The sequence below is a fragment of the Nerophis ophidion genome, linkage group LG12 (assembly GCF_033978795.1).
Source record: "Nerophis ophidion isolate RoL-2023_Sa linkage group LG12, RoL_Noph_v1.0, whole genome shotgun sequence".
Classification (NCBI taxonomy): Eukaryota; Metazoa; Chordata; class Actinopteri; order Syngnathiformes; family Syngnathidae; genus Nerophis; species Nerophis ophidion.
In genome coordinates this window covers 27,596,843-27,616,256 of record NC_084622.1, presented here as the reverse complement: position 1 = coordinate 27,616,256, position 19,414 = coordinate 27,596,843, and the positions used below count along the sequence as shown (strand labels likewise).

Below are 19,414 nucleotides of genomic sequence, written 5' to 3'. Positions count from 1 at the left end.
ACACCCATGATATAAAACAATCACTGTAAACATTATCATTTAAGGCAGTGGTCCCCAACCGATTGGTACCGGGCCTCAGAAGAATGTTTTATTCATTTTTATTTAAAAAAAGAAAAAAAAAAGTATATATATATATATATATATATATATATATATATATATATATATATATACTTTTTTCCCGGGCCGCGAGACAAATTATCAAGCAGATACAAAAAGGTTGGGGACCACTGATTTAAGGGAAGAATGTAATACAAAATATCAATACAAGTGTCAAGACAGAATAAACTTTCTGCTGCTGCAGCAACAGATATAGCTGGTCCCTAAGATATATAGATATCTAATGTATTTAGTATTCATACAAAGATCACGGGTACAAGCGGCCGAAAGGAGTTTCCTCCGCCGTGTGGCAGGGCTCTTCCTTAGAGATAGGGTGAGAAGCTCTGCCTTCCGGGAAGAACTCAAAGTAAAACCGCTGCTCCTCCACATCGAGAGGAGCCAGATGAGGTGGTTCGGGCATCTGGTCAGGATCCCACCCGAATGCCTCCCTAGGGAGGTGTTTAGGACATGTCCAACCGGTAGGAGGCCACGGGGAAGACCCAGGACACGTTGGGAAGACTATGTCTCCCGGCTGGCCTGGGAACTCCTCGGGATCCCCCGGGAAGAGCTAGACGAAGTGGCTGGGGAGAGGGAAGTCTGGGCTTCCCTGCTTAGGCTGCTGCCCCCGCGACCCAACCTCGGATAAGCGGAAGAAGATGGATGGATGGATGGATGGATGGCATTTTTTATGTAAGATATACGCATGTATATATAACCTAATCATATTGTTCTTGAATTTAAAAATAGCTGACCGTTTTTTTCCTCGTTCTCTGAGATTATATTCCCAGTTTTAATCTCGGACGTCTGGTCATTTATAGCATATAAAAATATTCAATTACTGTTAAGCAAACTATGAATAATAAAACACGCCAAAGCATGTGTCCTTTATCATAGCTACACGTATGACGAAAAAACGCGTGGAAAACAGTGGTATTCAGAGAGGTAAAATTAATTAAATGCGCTGACTGTTAATTGCTCCTGCCCAATGAATTGCACTGAGTGGAGCAGATCACCACTCCAAGATGGCGGCCCTGCGTCTCGTCAGCGCCAGTAGGCAGTAGCGGTGTCTATGGACTTGACCACCACGCGTATTCCAAGAGCCGGACGTGACGTCATTTTGAATCCAAGCAATTGTACGGGCGGAACTTGTGTCCCACTATGAAAATTGCGTCGGACTTTTTGAGTGTAACACACTATCAGCCTGCTATGTCGGCGCTGAAATCTGTTTCTTCATTATCAGAGTAGTCTGTAGTTTTTGTCAAATGGGTCGTTTATTTAGATTAAGTGCCGGGAATGTGTTAATTTTCAGGTGCCGTGTTGACGAAAAGTAGATAATCCATCGCTGCGTCCTTTTTTTAAAGGTAAAGGAAGTTTTTTCTGCCTGCTACAAGCTTTTTCCTCTTCTTCACTGTTCCCGCTAGCTAACGTAACGCTGGCTAGCTGAGTTGATATGATTAATAATTGCAAAATTCAGCAGCACAATACTGTCAATGCGGTTTTCTTAAATATAACGTTAAACAAGAAAGGGGAGGAATTGATGTCTTTAGCAGAAGAAATATATTTGAAACAATGTAACGACCATACATTAGTAACGCATTGATCATACTATGCAGAGGACTATCGGTGTGACTGTTTTGAAAAGTTTATGTTGCCTCTCACTCATGCACAGGTTCTTTTTGTTGTGATTTTCTTTGCTTTCTCAGTTACACGTCCGAGCCATGGCGTCTCTGTCAGAGGAGGTGCTCCTGGTGCTAAAAAAGGTTCGCCAGAAGAAACAGGATGGCACACTTTATCTGATGGCTGAACGCATAGCCTGGGGTCCAGAGGGCAAGGACCGCTTCACTGTCAGCCACCTTTATGCAGATATCCGCTGTAAGTGACATTTTCCCTGTCAACACGACAATACAAAGACAACATGTTTTTAATTTAGTGCCGGTTTTTCTCTGTTGCAGGTCAAAAGATCAGCCCAGATGGCAAAGCCAAAGTTCAGCTCCAGTTGGTCCTTCACTCGGGCGAGAGTACCACATTCCACTTTTCAAACGATAGCACCGCACGGAAAGACCGGGAGGCGGCAAAGGAACTGCTGCAGCAGCTTCTACCCAAATTTAAGAAAAAAGCTAACAAGGAACTAGAGGAGAAAAACCGGTAAGGTTCCTTTGGGCTATTACAATAGCCACATTTTTAGTTGTGTCACAATTTCGACCACAATTTTTGCTGGGAAACTCAGTAAATTGCACAAGATCTATTTTGACCAAGATATTTGCGCGAAAACTCAATAAGCTACACATGCTCTAAACTCGCAAGAACAGTTGGGACTTTGGGGCACGTTAAACATGTTCAGAATGAGAAGGCATTGTTACCTGTACTGTTTAGACTTAGACTTAGACACACTTTAATGATCCACAAGGGAAATTGTTCCACACATTAGCACAGTTACAAAGGACGGAAAGGATAATGCAGGTATAAAATAAACTAAAAATGTACAATAGTAGCGATTTAAAATATAATATATATGTAAACTATACGTTTACTAGTATTGCCATGTTGAGGTGTGGGGGATCGCTTACAAAAGAAAGGTTCTGATAATATGCACATTACAAAAGAGAGCAATGAGGATTGTTCATAAAGTGGGTTACAATGAACACACCATTAGCTAACTGACTTTTAAATTCAAGAATTTTACATTTCTGGATCTTTTACAGTTTAAGACTGCACAAAAGGTTTATAAAATAAAGTATTACCTGGTAACTTAATTAACTTGTTTTTGGAAAAAGAGGGAATGTATAACTTAAAACAATCCTGTGTTCGTACTACTCTTAAAAATATGTGCAACTCTGTCTGTGAGGCGAAATTGTGAAATAACTTAGAAAAGCATATGAGAATTACTTAAGAAAAGTTATAAAAAGGCTACCATTGAAACGTACAGAAACACAGCGGAAAAGATGAGAGTATTAGTGGTATTGTATATCTCTTTTTGTCTTTTTTTATTATATTGGTACTGTTAGAGTGATTAAAAGATGGTTTAGATTGCCTAGAGAATGAATGGGAGGATGGGTGAGTGATTCAATGGGGGGGATAATGAGTGTAGGACTGGAAAAGCTTCTCCTTCTTCTTACTCATTTTCAATTCCATTTGTGATCATCTATGAATTTCTTGGTTGTGTTTTTAAAAGTTTTTGTTTGGCTAAACAAATTCATAGTCAAAAGTGGGTAAATAGCGCAGTGGCAGTATCGTAGCCTATGATGTCTATCCAAGGCACAATTATTGCTAGTTGATAACTTTGTCGAAGTCTAAATTAATCACTGTGTTAATTACTTAGTTCTCTTTGACTGATAATGTGTTTCAAAAAATTGCAAGGTCTTGACCAAAAAGTGCATTTTAACACTAAAAAATTGGAGTTCCTGTTTGTTACTCGGGGTGAATTCAATACTTTTATAGGTACCGTCGGTACTACCAATTCACGTACACTCAAACATTGTCATATTTCGGTACCTCTGTTGCGCGTGACATCGTGTCCGGTTGCAGACTCCGAGCCAACTTAAGCACTTGGCCAGGAAACGAGCACTCAGAGTGGACTTTGACGGACTGCCTCTATGTAACGCTACCATTTGCCATGCCAACAAAGAAGAAAGTAGAGGAAGGCAAAGTATAATAAGGGTCAAACTTTTCAAAATGCGCTTGCCCAATGCCAATTTACATTGAATTTTCCGTAGACGTGCTACCAATTAGCATTAGCAATTTTACGTGGCGATTTTAACAAAGACTACTTCTTGGCTAAGGAAAACACACCATAGTCCGTAAACTACTGCCATCTAACAGCAGTCTACTATACAATACAGTATAGTACAGTACTGGCAAATGAGACACAGAAGTGTAAGAAAACAAGATGACTGGACAGCATAGCTAAGCTTTAAATAGAAAAGAATGTTAGGGTATTTTTAAACATTTAAAATATTTGAACACACACAAAAGTACTGGTAATTAATATTGTATTCATTTTATTGTGAAATTTACATATCCCTATCGTTAACTCATTAAAAATAAATGCAACATGTTGTGGTTAGATCTTGATTCAGGAGTTCAAAATGGACTTTGTCCGACTTCCTAAAATATGCAGCGCAGCATTAGTGCAGCGTCAGTTCAATTGTGCCTAATGTGAGGTTGATGGGAACTCTTGTGACTGCATTGTTTCAAGCAAATGTGTTTTGCTAAAGCATGATTCTGGATCTTTTATGGATGCAAAAATACTGCCATTATGTTTTTGGCATTGAAAATACATTTGGGCATAGTTGAAAAATATGTTTTGTCAGCAAAAGTATTTGCCCTGTTCCATTGCAAAATGAAACATAGATGTTAAAAAATATTTTTTGTATTCTATTTTTTTAGCATCACTTTTCGACTCCCCTTTAATGTATGTCATATTTAAGTGACAGGACATTTAATTTTTCAGTGTCACTGTTTTTCCATTTCAATTATCCCAGTCTTGTTTCTGTAATCGGTGAACTCATGTTGCTGCTGCAATGCCTTTCATTGTTTGTAGGATAAGTCCTTAAAAAAGTTAAAAAATCCTAAAAAAAAACCCCATAAAACTGTTGTCACTGAAATAAATTGTTTATTTTTCACCTTTAGGATGCTTCAAGAAGATCCAGTGCTTTTTCAGCTGTATAAAGATTTAGTGGTGAGCCAAGTGATCAGTGCTGAGGAATTCTGGGCTAACCGATTAGGAGGCCTAAACAACACAGACCCCGCTGTATGCAACAGTAAACAGGAAGTTGGCATTTCTGGAGCATTTTTGGTGAGTGATTTAATAAGTCCTTACATTACTTTATTTGATTTACATTTTAATCACATTGCGCTCACAGGCAGACATCAGGCCTCAGACAGACGGCTGCAACGGCTTGAGATATAATCTCACAGCTGACATCATTGAATCCATCTTCAGAACCTATCCTGCTGGTAAATATGGCTGCACACTTTCTGGTCAGGGTTTACCTTTTATCACAATCTGTTTTATTAACTAACCTTGTCGTTACAGTGAAACAGAAGTATTGCGAGAACGTGCCTCATAACTTGACAGAGAAGGAGTTCTGGACCCGCTTCTTCCAGTCGCAGTACTTCCACCGAGATCGCATCAACACTGGGACGCAGGACATTTTCACGGAGTGTGCCAAGCAGGACGAAAAGGGTATATATTTTTAGGATGTTTTTCATTCACTGAGAGGGAAGTATCATAAATGCATTGATTAATCATTCCCCTGATTAAATTTAGATATTGCCACATAACAAGTAATGAAATGCATTGTAACGCCACGTAACACAGCTCTTATGCACCTGCTCTGGCAATGGCAAATGACAAAAGAATAGGGATTGGTGTTGTCAATAGAGACCTGGGGCCATTTGCAAAGCACAGCTTACGTATATTTTATGGGAAGTGGTGTATTCATAGAGATAAAGAAAACACACACATATAAACTAGGGCTGTCCCGATCCGTTATTTGGATCGGATCGGCCGCCGATATTTGTCAAAAAATGCGTATCGGCAAGGCATGGGAAAATGCCGATCCAGCACACCAGCATTTTCCAGCACACTTTCAACACATCCACAGGTCTGTGTTCTAACCGTTAAGACGGCCGTGTGAATTAAAAGTTACGGTAAAAATGTCAGCTGTGTGGGATTGTTTTACCATACAAAGCGAAAAAGATGAAGAGGTGGAGTGCAAAACATGCCACAATAAAGTCAAGCGTGGTGGTAAAGTTGTAAGACATTTTAATGTCTCCTGAGAGTGAGAGGCTTTTTAGCACTCATCATTGATGAACACAGGAGCAGGCTGACACCTGAGCATCACAAAGTGCTCGTCTTTGTTAGAAAGAATCTCCCCATTATGCTTGGACTTCAATTGTTTGCCCCCCCCCCCCTGACTGAGGCAAACAATTGAAAGGAGTTTGTAGATATTTTTTTTTTTTAATTAACACTTGTTCAAGGGCAAGTATTGATGCTGAGTTATAGACATTTTATCCCACTCAGGTTTTTTGTGTGTTTTCCTTTTTTTAATAATGTTTACAGCATTATTTGCACTTTATACTGTTCACTTTTTTACTGTTTAATGATGCCATTTCTGTTAATCATGTATAATTTTTTCTATTTTGTGTTTATCCTTGAATACCAACCTTTGTGTATTATTCAAACTCACCTAATTCAGCTGGCTAGTTGTTATCAAGAGTACTAAAACCCTTTTCAACATGAATCTGAGAACTAAGTAGGCTAAATAACTTTAATACATGCTCGGATATGCCAGTATCGGTATCTGATCGGAAGTGCAAAAACAATATCGGTATCGGATCGGAAGTGCAAAAACCTGGATCGGAACATCCCTAATATAAACCCACCACCACAAACACACGTAGGTTGCCGTCTTGTGGAAAACACTGAAAGGGGCTGTTTGCTACATTTACACAGATGCCAAGAGGGCGCTAACTTTCCACTGTATTTTACACAATAAATCCCACCCTTTTGCGGCTTCTCGTAAGTAATGACATAATTATGTATATACATAACACAATAGCAATTTGGATAGCTACCGTTAGCTGTCAATAAATGTATATTGTATCATAGCAACATGACTGCAAATTGTTCATTGTTTTTCTTGGACTGCTTTTGTATGTGTGCGCATGCTCCCTGCCCGTACGTGTTTGCGAAATCCGGATGAGTGACCGCCGTAAACACCAATAATTCTATTTGAGTTGGTAAAAATGTTTATTACATAAACTTTGTTATTGGGGAAAAATATAGACAATCCATCCATCCATCCATCTTCTTCCGCTTATCCGAGGTCGGGTCGCGGGGGCAACAGCCTAAGCAGGGAAACCCAGACTTCCCTCTCCCCAGCCACTTCGTCTAGCTCTTCCCGGGGGATCCCGAGGCGTTCCCAGGCCAGCCGGGAGACATAGTCTTCCCAACGTGTCCTAGGTCTTCCCCGTGGCCTCCTACCGGTTGGACGTGCCCTAAACACCTCCCTAGGGAGGAGCTCGGGTGGCATCCTGACCACATGCCCGAACCACCTCATCTGGCTCCTCTCGATGTGAAGGAGCAGCGGCTTTACTTTGAGCTCCTCCTGGATGGCAGCGCTTCTCACCCTATCTCTAAGGGAGAGCCCCGCCACACAGCGGAGGAAACTCATTTCGGCCGCTTGTACCCGTGATCTTATCCTTTCGGTCATGACCCGAAGCTCATGACCATAGGTGAGGATGGGAACGTAGATCGAACGGTAAATTGAGAGCTTTGCCTTCCGGCTCAGCTCCTTCTTCACCACAGCGGATCGGTACAACGTCCACATTACTGAAGACGCCGCACCGATCCCCCTGTCGATCTCGCGATCCACTCTTCCCTCACTCGTGAACAAGACAGGTACTTGAACTGCTCCACTTGGGGCAGGGTCTCTTCCCCAACCCGGAGATGGCATTCCACCCTTTTCCGAGCGAGAACCATGGACTCGGACTTGGAAGTGCTGATTCTCATTCCGGTCGCTTCACACTCGGCTGCGAACCGATCCAGTGAGAGCTGAAGATCCCGGGCAGATGAAGCCATCAGGACCACATCATCTGCAAATAGCAGAGACCTAATCCTGCGGTCACCAAACCGGAACCCCTCAACGCCTTGACTGCACCTAGAAATCGAAATAGACAATCATCAAACAAATATGTTCTGTTAAACCACCAATGGTAACATAAGTTAGCCGGTGACGTTATTTTTGCTTTGAAAAATGTTACTGTAAGGAAGTTTCAAACAGCACCTTTAATTGTGCATTTTGCAAAATTTGACTCACAATCTTGCTCTGAGTATGTGTTGATACTTAACACAATACTTTTTCTTGTGCAGGGTTAAAGTCAATGGTGGTGCAAGGAGTTAAGAACCCCCTGGTTGACCTACAGTCATTAGAAGATAAATCATTGGATGAGGTAAGGGTTTCTCAGAAAATACAGTGAAACATTTAAAGTCTTATTCAACCTGTTCCCAAATGCTGGATCCACCCGACATTTTTTTTTTTTTAAATGTTTGTTGCTCTTCAACTTCTGCCATCATAACATTTTCCTCAATTGCACGGGCAGTGCTTGTTGTGAATATGTAACGTTTTAATTGTCATAAAGGTAGGAAAAGTTAACAAAGTGCATCTGGAAAGTATTCACAGCACTACACCTCTTCCTCATGTTATGTTACAGACAACTGTGATCCACAATGGAATAAAAAAATGTTTTTCTCAAAATTCTACAGACAACACCCAATCATGACAATGTCAAAAGTTTTGTGGTTTTTTTGCAAATGTATTAAAAATAAAAAATCACATGTACAGAAGTATTCACAGCCTTAGCTCAATACTTTGCTGATGCACCTTTGGCAGAAATTACAGCCTCAAGTCTTTTTTGAATACTATGCCACAAATTTGGCACACTATCTTTGGGAAACTGCTCTTTCCTCTTTGCAGCACATCTCAAACTCCATTTGGTTGGAGGGGAAGAGTTGGTTTTCATCTGGGATTTTTCTGTACATTGCTGCATTCATCTTTCCCTCTATCCTGACTAGTCTCTCTGTTCCCCACAACATGATGCTGCCCCCACCATGCTTTAAGGAGGGTATTGGCCTGGTGATGAGCGGTGCCTTGCATTCACGCCAAAGAGTTCATTCAATCTTTGTCTCATCTGACAACAGAATTGTCTGACAGTCTTTCAAGTGTATTTTGGTAAACCGTTTACAAATAAATGGCTTCTGTCTGGCCAGTATGCCACACAGGCCTGATTGGTGGATTGCTGCAGAGATGTGTGTCCTTGTGTAGGTTCTCCTCTCTTCACAGAAGAATACTGTAGCTCTGACAGAGTGGCCATCGGGGTCTTTTTCACCTCCCTGACTAAACTAGGATTAATGCAGCAATGTACGGAGACAACCTGAATGAAAACCAACACGTCCCATCAAAAATGACGAAGCTTAAGGGGTGCTGCAAAGAGGAATGGGCGAAACTGCTCAAAGATAAGTGTGCCAAGCTTGTAGCGTCGTATTCGAAAAGACTTGAGGCTGTAATTGCTTCCAAAGGTGCATCATAGGTAAGTATTGAGAAAAGGCTGTTGGAGCCTATTTATATTATTTATTGGATGTTTTAGATGGATTATGATTGATTCATTGTGTTCAGCTGCTCACACTCCTTCTGGTGAGCCACTTCCTCCTCCTATAATTAAGAAGACGGCACAGCTGGGCACTGCCTTTGTCTGTCTGTCATGCTGAAGGAGAGAGGAGTGATATAGTTGGTTTACCACTAAATATGTTATTTTGGTTATATAGAAAGTCAACCACGGAAAATGTTTTTTGTTTGTAAAAATAAATGATCAACATTTTGAATCTGGAAGTATCTCCGCGAGTGCTCATTGAAGAATTTAGTGCGTCATAAACCTCCTCCTCAAGGCTACTCTGCAATCTTTATTTTTATTTTTTCGAAACTTTGGAACGACAGAGTAGCCATAATAAAGGCTGTGGATACATAATGTGCGTGGGATTTAGATTTTTTGATAAACTTGCAAATTTGAAAAAAAAAAAACTTTTTACAATGCCATTTTGGGGTATATTGGGGGTTCTTCCGAGGATGTTGTAGTCGTAATGATTTGTGCAGTCCTTTGAGACATTTGTGATTTGGGGCTATATAAATAAACATTGATTGATTGATTGATTGATTGTCTGTAGAATTGCGAGGACAAAAATTAAGTTATTCCATTTTGTAATAAGACTGTAACACAGGCCTATTCAATTAACAGGCCACATCAGGCTCGCCAAAGCATTTCATTTAACCCGCCGATCATCAGTTAATAGTTTTAATGAAACCATTGGAACTCGGTCATGTATGCATAACTACTGCCACTCCGCAGGGCCTTACAGCGAAGCATATGTGTTACAATGAATCAGCAGTGGGGTTTGTTGAAGAACACTACTCATTCAACCCAGGGAAAAAAATCTAAATTCTTTTTTTTTTTTAAATAGACTTTTAACAACGAACTTGACAACAAATTATGAATGTTTCGCCCCAAGCAATTGCTCCAGTCATTGTTTCTTGTTGGACCTTATAAGTGACTGATGCGTTGATCCAGACAAGAAGCAACAATCGTAGAAATCTCCCATCATGTAAGCTTCAATACGAACCTTCTGGAAGTAGATATAATTTGTGAATAAATATATTTAGTTTTTGTATTGAATTTTCTGACTTTGTGATGTCTTTTGTATTTGTGGTTGTGTTATTTGTCTGAGAGAACGATCAAACCTTGTTTAATACATGCAGTGCTAAAATTGGCCAGTAGAGTGCCACAACGGTAATAGTGATAAGTTCTCATACAATGTTTGGTTTGTGAATGTAAATGTGTAAACATTTGTAGTTTATTGTGTGAATATATTAACACTAAACCTATTATTTTATTTACCGTAAGTAAAATGCACAATGAACATCATTTATGTAAAATATACAATGGACATTATACGTTATGTTTATTTTATTTTTATATTTTCAGTCTTACAAACCGCAAGGATGGGAATAAAACTAATGAAGGAAATATTTCAAAAGAATGAACATCAATCCTCAACAAAAACTGAAGCTTCTGTTTCTTCATATTGTTAACTGGTTGCACATGCTGGAAAAGAGTAGCTTGGGCAAAATAACGAATTTATTGAAAGTGCAGTGTGAAAGCTGATGTGTTTACTTTGTAACTAAGTAGACAGTCTCAAATTAATATAACCCGCGGAGGAACTTTCTGACGACACATCCACATTTCGATGTCTGTAAATCACTGTGAATACTTTTCGGATGCACTGTATGAATTCGATGAAATGGTGAAATGTCAAGGTAATTTGGCACACACAGTTTGAACTGTTGGACATGTGTGAAGGAAAGTTAACGAGAGAAAACCCACCTACTTACACAGAGAGCATATAAGTTGTTTTTAATTCACATAGCAGTGGTTCTAAAATAGTTTGGCTGCAGGACCCACCATCATCCCTCACGACAAGTAGGAAACCAACGGTTAATAAAACGACAAAAAATCAGCATCTCAAATAATATAAAAATAATTGTCAAAATATTCAGTCTTATAAATAACTAATCAAAAAATGAACAGCAAAAACTCATCCATCCATCCATTTTCTAACGCTTATTCCCTTTTGGGGTCGCGGGGGGCGCTGGCGCCTATCTCAGCTACAATCCGGCGAAAGGCGGGGTACACCCTGGACAAGTCGCCACCTCATCGCAGGGCCAACACAGATAGACAACATTCACACTCCAATTCACACACTAGGGCCAATTTAGTGTTGTCAATCAACCTATCACCAGGTGCATGTCTTTGGAAGTGGGAGGAAGCCGGAGTACCCGGAGAGAACCTACACAGTCACGGGGAGGACATGCAAACTCCACACAGAAAGATCCCGAGTCCAGGCAATGACGCGTAACCCACCGGCTGAGAATTACTGTTTGACAGTATTTTTTACTTCACAACTCTTTATCCCGTTTGAATGTTTATGGCTATGACTACAATAATGAATAATTGATTTGATGAGAAAAAATGTTTGGATTTATTTCTGCTGCTTAGATTCATGTTTTAATAATTGTAACTAATACAAATTTAAAATCTGAACCGCTTGAAGTGCCGGGAACTTTAGATATGTAAACATTGTTTCTGCATAGCGGTGGTGTGTGGCACCAGTAATTTGTGTTGCCAGGATGAGGGGAGAGTTTTAAAAAATCGTAACATTTAATTAACGCAATTAATGAAGGTTACAGTACGTCAAAACAATCTTTATTTTAACTATTTAAGTACCCATTGTGACTATTAAGTGTGTTTTATTTTATTCCTCAATTAATCAAACATACTAATCGACAGATTACTCGGTTATTAATACTTCGGTGCTCTTAAACAAGTTGTAAGACACGTTGAGGTTTCATGCGACATGTTGACATATTGCATTAAGTCCTGCAAGAAGACGACTTGCATTCCAAATGTTTCTGCAACTATAGAAGAATGCCCCTCACGAAAAAAAGGTTGTTTTGGAAGTTTTTTTAATTATTTGCTATTTTGTTTGTTGAAGGGTTATGGTTTCAGCACACCACTGCCCTCCACTTCTAACTGTAACAGATCCGTGAAAGAGAGCAGCAACTACGCCATCATTAAGCGCTTTAACCATCACAGCGCCATGGTGCTGGCGGCAGGCTCACGTAAAGGGTACACAAATGAAAATAATATAACAAGTTGTAATCTTTTTGATCAATATCCTTAAGTTGTTTTTCTAGAGAGACTGACCAAGGTAGTGAGACAAGCAGCACTGATGGAAACTCACGAGACTCTGACCTCTTTCAGCCACCCATCAAGAAGGTACAAATAGTTCTGTTGTTGGTGCTGTAAAGGTAGAGCTACAGCTCTTGTTCAATGTCAATCTTTCAGGTGAAACTACAAGAAGCCATAGAGTATGAAGATTTGCAAAGGGAAGACGGACCAAAAACGGTTGCATTGAACCTAAAAAAGTCAGACAGGTACTGTGTTAACATATTTTCAATAATCACAACTTGTGTTGTTCAACCATATTTAACTTCTTAATATTGTTTTATTGATTGTATACAAGGTATGCTCATGGTCCTGTGCCTCTTCAGTCCCAAAAGTACACAACGAGCCAAGACATCATCAACTCTGTCAACCACGTTCGACATGAGATGACCAACTACACACCCAACCTCACTCAGGTTGGATCAAGGAGAATATATTAGTACATCTGGTTTGGTTGCACCTTGCTTTTTTAGCTATAGTGGAGGAGACAGTCTTAAAGCAGTGTTTTGTCTTATTAAATGTTTAGTCTCTATATGTATAGTTTTCATTGCTCGATTGCACTGTGCAGGTGTTGACCAGCGCAGCAGCAACTACGGCCATTGCAGCGCTTTCTCCTGGTGGCGTCCTAATGCAGACGGGAGTGCATCAAACCATTAATCGTACGTCTTTAAAAACCCACTGAAGTATGAAGTATATCTGATAACTCCCATATTACTTCAGTTCTTTACCTTTTCCATGTATTTTGTTCCCAGAGATGGTTCCGTCTGACTTCCAAGGGGAGTTAAAGCATCTTTACTCGGCTGCAGGAGAGTTGTTAAGACATTTTTGGTCCTGTTTCCCCGTAAACTCCCCATTTCTGGAGGATAAGGTGACTTATTGTTTACTAACTTACTTATCAGTTGGACAGTCTATAATTAGTAATGACATTTATATATAACACCACACTTTTGTGTTGAAAATTGTGTATTAAACCATCATGTCTTATTTTTTTTGTACAGTTGACTAAAATGAAGTCTAACCTTGAGCGATTTCAGACCACAAAACTTTGTCCTTTTCAAGACAAGATTCAGCGTCAATACTTGAATAAAAACGTAAGTATCTACTGTAATGATTTAAACTGACTCTGCTTAGTGTATAAAATTCATCATTATCTCATCTTAATCTGTAGTCCAGCCTGTTATCGTATGCCTTAAATTAATTCCTCTATTGGTAAGCACCACTTTAAAAAAAAGAAACACTTTCTTCTCATTGGCTATCATTTGGAAACCTCCTATCCGATTGGGTTTGTTACATCCGTTGTTGCTTAGTAAAAACATTTCATTTCTCCCAAATAGAGTTCAGATGCATCAATGGAGGTCCTTGATTTAACATTCAAAAATGTTAAATAGATTTAAAGAATAAATGTCTTGAACCTCTATAAACCTCGAGAATTCATAAAATGGACAAGAGCATGTCAAGTTGTTATTCTTTCGTTGAGACTGAATCAACATCGCCTCTGCTGGTTGCAATCTAGAAGTTCACCCCATTTGACTTCTGTTACTTCAATTATTCTGCCTATTGTTTTTTAACCACTCGTCCTTTCAAAATTCGCCTAAATGTGTGAGATTTTGAGGACATCTCCTTTCCACGTCACCCCACATATTTTTCAATTTGATTTAGTAATGAGCTCTGGCTGTGCCATTCCAAAACATAACATTTCTATCTCATGGAGCGTAAAGATATAGGCCTTAATGGACTACTGGGTAGAAGTGTTCACTATATAAGCACCAATGCGTAAGCCCCAGTAAGTAAAAGCAGGCCGATGGAAGATCTTACTACCATATCATGAATACTTACAGTACAGGCCAAAAGTTTGGACACACCTTCTCATTCAATGTGTTATCTTTATTTTCATGACTATTTACATTTTAGATTGTTACTGACAGCATCACAATTATGAATAAAATAACATGTGGAGTTATGTACTTAACAAAAAATTGTGAATTTACTTGAAACATGTTTTCTATTCTAGTTTCTTCAAAGTAGCCACCCTTTGCTCTGATTTATGCTTTGCGCACTATGAGCATTTGTTTTACTTCACAGGTGTGCTTGAACCTCATCGAGAGAATGCCAAGAGTGTGCAAAGCAGTAATCGGAGCAAAGGGTGGTTATTTTGAAGAAACTAAAATATTAAAAAAAGGTTTTCAGTTATTTCACCTTTTTTGTTAATTACATAACTCCACGTGTGTTCGTTCATTGTTTTGATGCTTTCAGTAACAATTTACAAATAAAGAAAACCCATTGAATGATGAAATGGTGTGTCCAAACTTTTGGCCTGTACTGTATGTCTTTCAGGCAAACTTGGTATTTGAAATGTCATGAATGTATTACTGTTTACCTCTTGATATGAATTATTGTTTAGGTTGAACATTAACAGCTAAGATTGTTTAAATTGAAAGACATAAGACATGACCTCTTGTATCTCCAACCACCCTGCAGCTCACGGCACACTTGGAGCAGATGTTGCAGGCGGCATACAGCAAGTTCCACATCTGGCAAACGCGTCGCATGATGAGAAAAACCTGAGGCTCGCTGGTTTATCGAGGAGAGGACCGTGAAGAAAGGGGATAATGTGTCCTATGGAGGCGTTCGCCCGCGCGCTGAGACCGCAGATCACAGCCAAGATGGGTTCATAGAGGCTCACGTGAAGACATTGTTTGAGAGAGAGAGACATATGACGTTTTAGTCACAAAAAACTTGTTCATTATTGTTTTGTGTTCTTTTCACATATAAGAGATTGGTCACAATTTCATTAGGTACAAAATGAGCAAATGTCTCACTAAAATCATGACTGCTCTCAGGATGACAAGCAGAGGACTGCCATCTGTGCAGAGAACTCGGACAAACAGGGAGCTCCTAAAGCAGCATAGGACAATTATTGGAAGTATTCCAGACTTAGTGGAACTAGCAATATTCTAAAAACGTGTGGCACTGGAGCATATTGGTCTTTGGGGAAGTGTGAGGCACAGCTCACCTTGTCGCTATTTGGTTCTGTCTGCACTGTATACACACATGATTCTCTGGATTAAAGAGGTTAAATGTTTGATGTCTCGAGTTGCTGAATTCTGGCGCTCATTTTAGGGGGGATTGCGGTACTTGACGAACGTCATCTTTAATGGGCCGGCTTTGGCGTCCCTCCATTGAACAGCGAAACATTTCGCTGCTCAGGAAGTGTTCACCAGCTGAGAGAAGCCGACCTGCTCCACTGCTGCTTCCACGGTAAGCCATTTTCTCTGAAAAGGTTGAACTAGAAAGGCAAAGACGGCTCATTGGTGAGGTATGTGAAATAGAAAAAAACATAATTCCTTCAGTTGGAACGAAAACCGCTAGCATACCTGCTAACGTCTTATCACGAAAGCAGTTATTGGTGATACTAAAACAATTCAGTACATACACAAGTTATGTTGCAGACGAGGTCAATGAATGGAAAGTGTTCAGATGTTTGAAGGCTGATGTTTATGGTCAGCAGACTGCAGTCCCGTGACAGACGCGCCCCTTTCGTGGTAAGTTACTTTTCGTCCAGCAGCCCTGTTCACACATTGCATTCGGTCAGCGAGTTTTTCCATGTGTGTTTTGTCACATTACCGCTATTGATATTATTATTATTATTATTAGGGGTAGCAGTAACGGTACAGTTTAATGTTGTGATGTCACTTGCTGCTAGCATACCAGAGATCGATGTACAGTGCCGCCTGATACGAGCTAATCGATGTCACGTGACATACTACAAACTCCGTTTCCATATGAGTTGGAAAATTGTGTTAGATGTAAATATAAACGGAATACAATGATTTGCAAATCCTTTTCAACCCATAGTCAATTGAATGCACTACAAAGACAAGATATTTGATGTTCAAACTCATAAACTTAATTTTTTTTTTGCAAATAGTAATTAACTTAGAATTTCATGGCTGCAACACGTGTCAAAGTAGTTGGGAAAGGGCATGTTCACCACTGTGTTACTTCACCTTTAAATAACTGAGGAAACTAATTTTTGAAGCTTTGAAAGTGGAATTGTTTCCCGTTCTTCTTTTATGTCGGGCTTCAGTCGTTCAGCAGTCCGGGGTCTCCGCTGTCGTATTTTACGCTTCATAATGCGCCACACATTTTCAATGGGAGACAGGTCTGGACTGCAGGCGGGCCAGGAAAGTACCCGTACTCTTTTTTTTTTCTTTTTTTTTTTTTTTTTTCTTTTTTTTTCGAAGCCACGCTGTTGTAACACTTGTCTTGCTGAAATAAGCAGGGGTGTCCATAATAACGTTGCTTGGATGACAACATATGTTGTTCCAAAACCTGTATGGAACTTTCAGCATTAATGGTGCCTTCACAGATGTGTAGGTTACCCATGCCTTGGGCACTAATACACCCCCATACCATCACAGATGCTGGCTTTTGAACTTTGCGCCTCTAACAATCCGATTGGTTATTTTTCCTCTTTGTTCTGGAGGACACCACGTCCTCTGTTTCCAAATATAATTTGAAATGTGGACTCGTCAGACCACAGAATAACCTTTCCACTTTGCATCAGTCCATCTTAGGTGAGCTCGGGCCCAGCCAAGCTGGCTCGTTTCAGGATATTGTTGATAAATGGGTTTGGCTTTGCATAGCAGAGTTTTAACTTGCACTTACAGATGTAGCGACCAACAGTAGTTACTGACAGTGGTTTTATGAAGTGTTCCTGAGCCCATGTGGTGATATCCTTTACACACTGATGTCGGTTATTGATGCAGTACCGCCTGAGGGATCAAATGTCCATAATATCATCGCTTACGTGCAGTCATTTCTCCAGATTCTCTGAACTTTTTGATGATTTTACGGACCGTAGATGGTAAAATCCCTAAATTCCCTGCAGTAGCTCGTTGAGAAATGTTGTTCTAAAACTGTTCGACAATTTGCTTACAAATTGGTGACCCTCACCCCATTCTTGTTTGTGAATTACTTAGCATTTCATGTAAGCTGCTTTTATACCCAATCATGGCACCCAACTGTTCCCAATTAGCCTGCACACTTGTAGGATGTTCCATACAAATGTTTGATGAGCATTCCTCAACTTTATCAGTATTTATTGCCACCTTTCCCAACTTCTTTGTCACGTGTTGCTGGCTGGCATCAAATTCTACAGTTAATGATTATTTGCAAAAAAAAACTGTTTATCAGTTTGAACATCAAATATGTAGTCTTTTTAGCATATTCTACTGAATATGGGTTGAAAATGATTTGCAAAACAGTGTATTCCATTTATATTTACGTCTAACACAATTTCCCAATTCATATGGAAACGGGGTTTGTATTTCGACACATACAGTAAAATGTTTTGTTTTGGTTGTATTTATCTCCAGATAGGCCTATTAGTAATACATTAAAGTGTGTTTTATTTACCTGAATACTGTATGTAGTACTTTTTGTTACACATTCATTGAGGCTTTATTTGACCATTATTCAACACCTTTTAGTGTAGCCTAATGTCCAAGTTGATACCATCCACCCATTTACTACTGCTTGTCCCTTTTTGGGGGTTTGCGGGGGGTGTTGGAGCCTAGCTCAGCTGCATTTGGGTAGAACACTGTGTACACCCTGGACAAGTCACCTGCACCTCATCGCAGGGCCAACACAGATAGACAACAGTCACACACTAGGGCTAATTTAGTGTTGCCAATCAGCCTATCCCCAGGTGCATGTCTTTAAACTACAAATTAAGGCTAATCAGTTTGACAATGTTTGTGTTCCTATATTGAAAAAAATCCAAAAACCCAGGAACCGTTATTGTTTTTCTTCAATATGTTTTGCTGTGGGCAGCCCGGTGGAAGAGGGGTTTGTGCGTCTGCCTCACAATACGAAGGTCCTGAGTAGTAGTAGTAGTTCAATCCCGGGCTCAGGATCTTTCTCTGTGGAGTTTGCATGTCCTCCCTGTGACCACGTGGGTTCCCTGCGAGTACTCCGGCTTCTTCCCACCTCCCTAGACATGCACCTGTGGATAGGTTGATTGGCAACACTAAATTGGCCCTAGTGTGTGAATGTTGTCTGTCTATCTGTGTTGGCCCTGTGATGAGATGGCGACTTTTCCGGGGTGTACACCGCCTTCCGCCCGAATGCAGCTGCGATAGGCCCCAGCACCCCCGTAACCCCAAAAGGGACAAGCGGTAGAAAATGGATGGATGGGTGGATGTTTTTCTGTTTTATTTTGTTATTTCAACACATAGCCTTTGGGTTTGCCATATGGTAGGACTTGAAGAAAGACTGCGTTTTTTTATGCTATCCATCCACAATGCGCAAAACCAAACAAATCTTTTTTTTAATGCAAAAATGCTAACTCTGTTAAGCATATACAAATGCACATTCCAGTGAATCATTTGCATATATTTAGGGACCGAATGTCCCTTTGGGACAGAGGACCCTATTGTATTTCTAAGGTTTTATTATAATTATACCGCTGCCTCTTTGAGCTGTAATTTGACCCCATTACATGCTTTAAAACTCACCAAATTGAATACACACATCAGGACCGGCAAAAATTGCGATCTAATCAAAAAACAAAAATCCAAAACTCAAAATTGCACTTTAGCGCCCCCTAGGAAAAAACACAGACAAAACTGCTTGTAACTTCTGTTAGGAATGTCGTAAAGACATGAAACAAAAACCTGTATGTAGGTCTGACTTAGACCTAGATTTCATACACTGACCTCCTTCAGCAAAAGTCAACAGGAAGTTGGCAAAAACCCCTTCAAAACAAAAGTTTCCTAAAAAATTTCATTTTTGCCTCTTTGAGTTGTAATTTGACGCCCTTAAAATGCTTCAAAACTCACTAAACTGGACACACACATCAGGACTGGCAAAAATTGCGATCCAATAAAAAAACAAACCCCAAAATTCAAAATTGCGCTCTAGCGCCCCCTAGGAAGAAGACACAGACAAAAGTGCTCCTAGGAAGAAAACACAG

General features: G+C 40.0%; 2 protein-coding genes and 1 long non-coding RNA gene across 5 annotated transcripts in view; 2 read left to right on the top strand and 1 right to left on the bottom strand.

The window, feature by feature from the left end:
- Positions 1–1,247: 1,247 nt before the first annotated feature.
- On the top strand, positions 1,248–15,520 carry gtf2h1 (general transcription factor IIH, polypeptide 1). 2 transcript variants are annotated; one of them, XM_061917219.1, is made up of 15 exons: positions 1,248–1,460; positions 1,803–1,971; positions 2,052–2,244; positions 4,729–4,894; positions 4,962–5,055; positions 5,135–5,284; positions 7,976–8,055; positions 12,206–12,339; positions 12,408–12,489; positions 12,559–12,647; positions 12,737–12,854; positions 13,007–13,097; positions 13,191–13,306; positions 13,437–13,529; positions 14,521–14,731. In XM_061917219.1, the coding sequence occupies exons 2-15, from the start codon at positions 1,818–1,820 to the stop codon at positions 14,644–14,646; spliced, it is 1,686 nt and encodes a 561-aa protein (XP_061773203.1). In that variant the 5' UTR covers positions 1,248–1,460; positions 1,803–1,817; the 3' UTR covers positions 14,647–14,731. The 2 variants fall into 2 exon arrangements, with proteins under 2 accessions (XP_061773203.1, XP_061773204.1); XM_061917220.1 differs by lacking the exon at positions 14,521–14,731 and adding an exon at positions 14,917–15,520 and having other exon boundaries at positions 1,253–1,460.
- On the bottom strand, positions 15,158–16,117 carry LOC133563219 (uncharacterized). Its single transcript, XR_009809020.1, has 2 exons — positions 15,872–16,117; positions 15,158–15,724 (listed from the first exon to the last, which is right to left on the bottom strand). It is a non-coding gene; the product is annotated as an uncharacterized LOC133563219 (long non-coding RNA).
- Positions 15,566–19,414, top strand: part of hps5 (HPS5 biogenesis of lysosomal organelles complex 2 subunit 2) — a 30,238-nt gene continuing 26,389 nt past the window's right edge. The window contains exon 1 of one of the 2 annotated variants that reach the window (XM_061917217.1): positions 15,566–15,696. In XM_061917217.1, the coding sequence (XP_061773201.1) occupies positions 15,593–15,696 (104 nt within the window). In that variant the 5' untranslated portion in view covers positions 15,566–15,592. Of the gene's footprint in view, positions 15,697–15,776; positions 15,981–19,414 lie in introns of those variants that run through there. The other variant, XM_061917218.1, reaches the window with a different exon arrangement.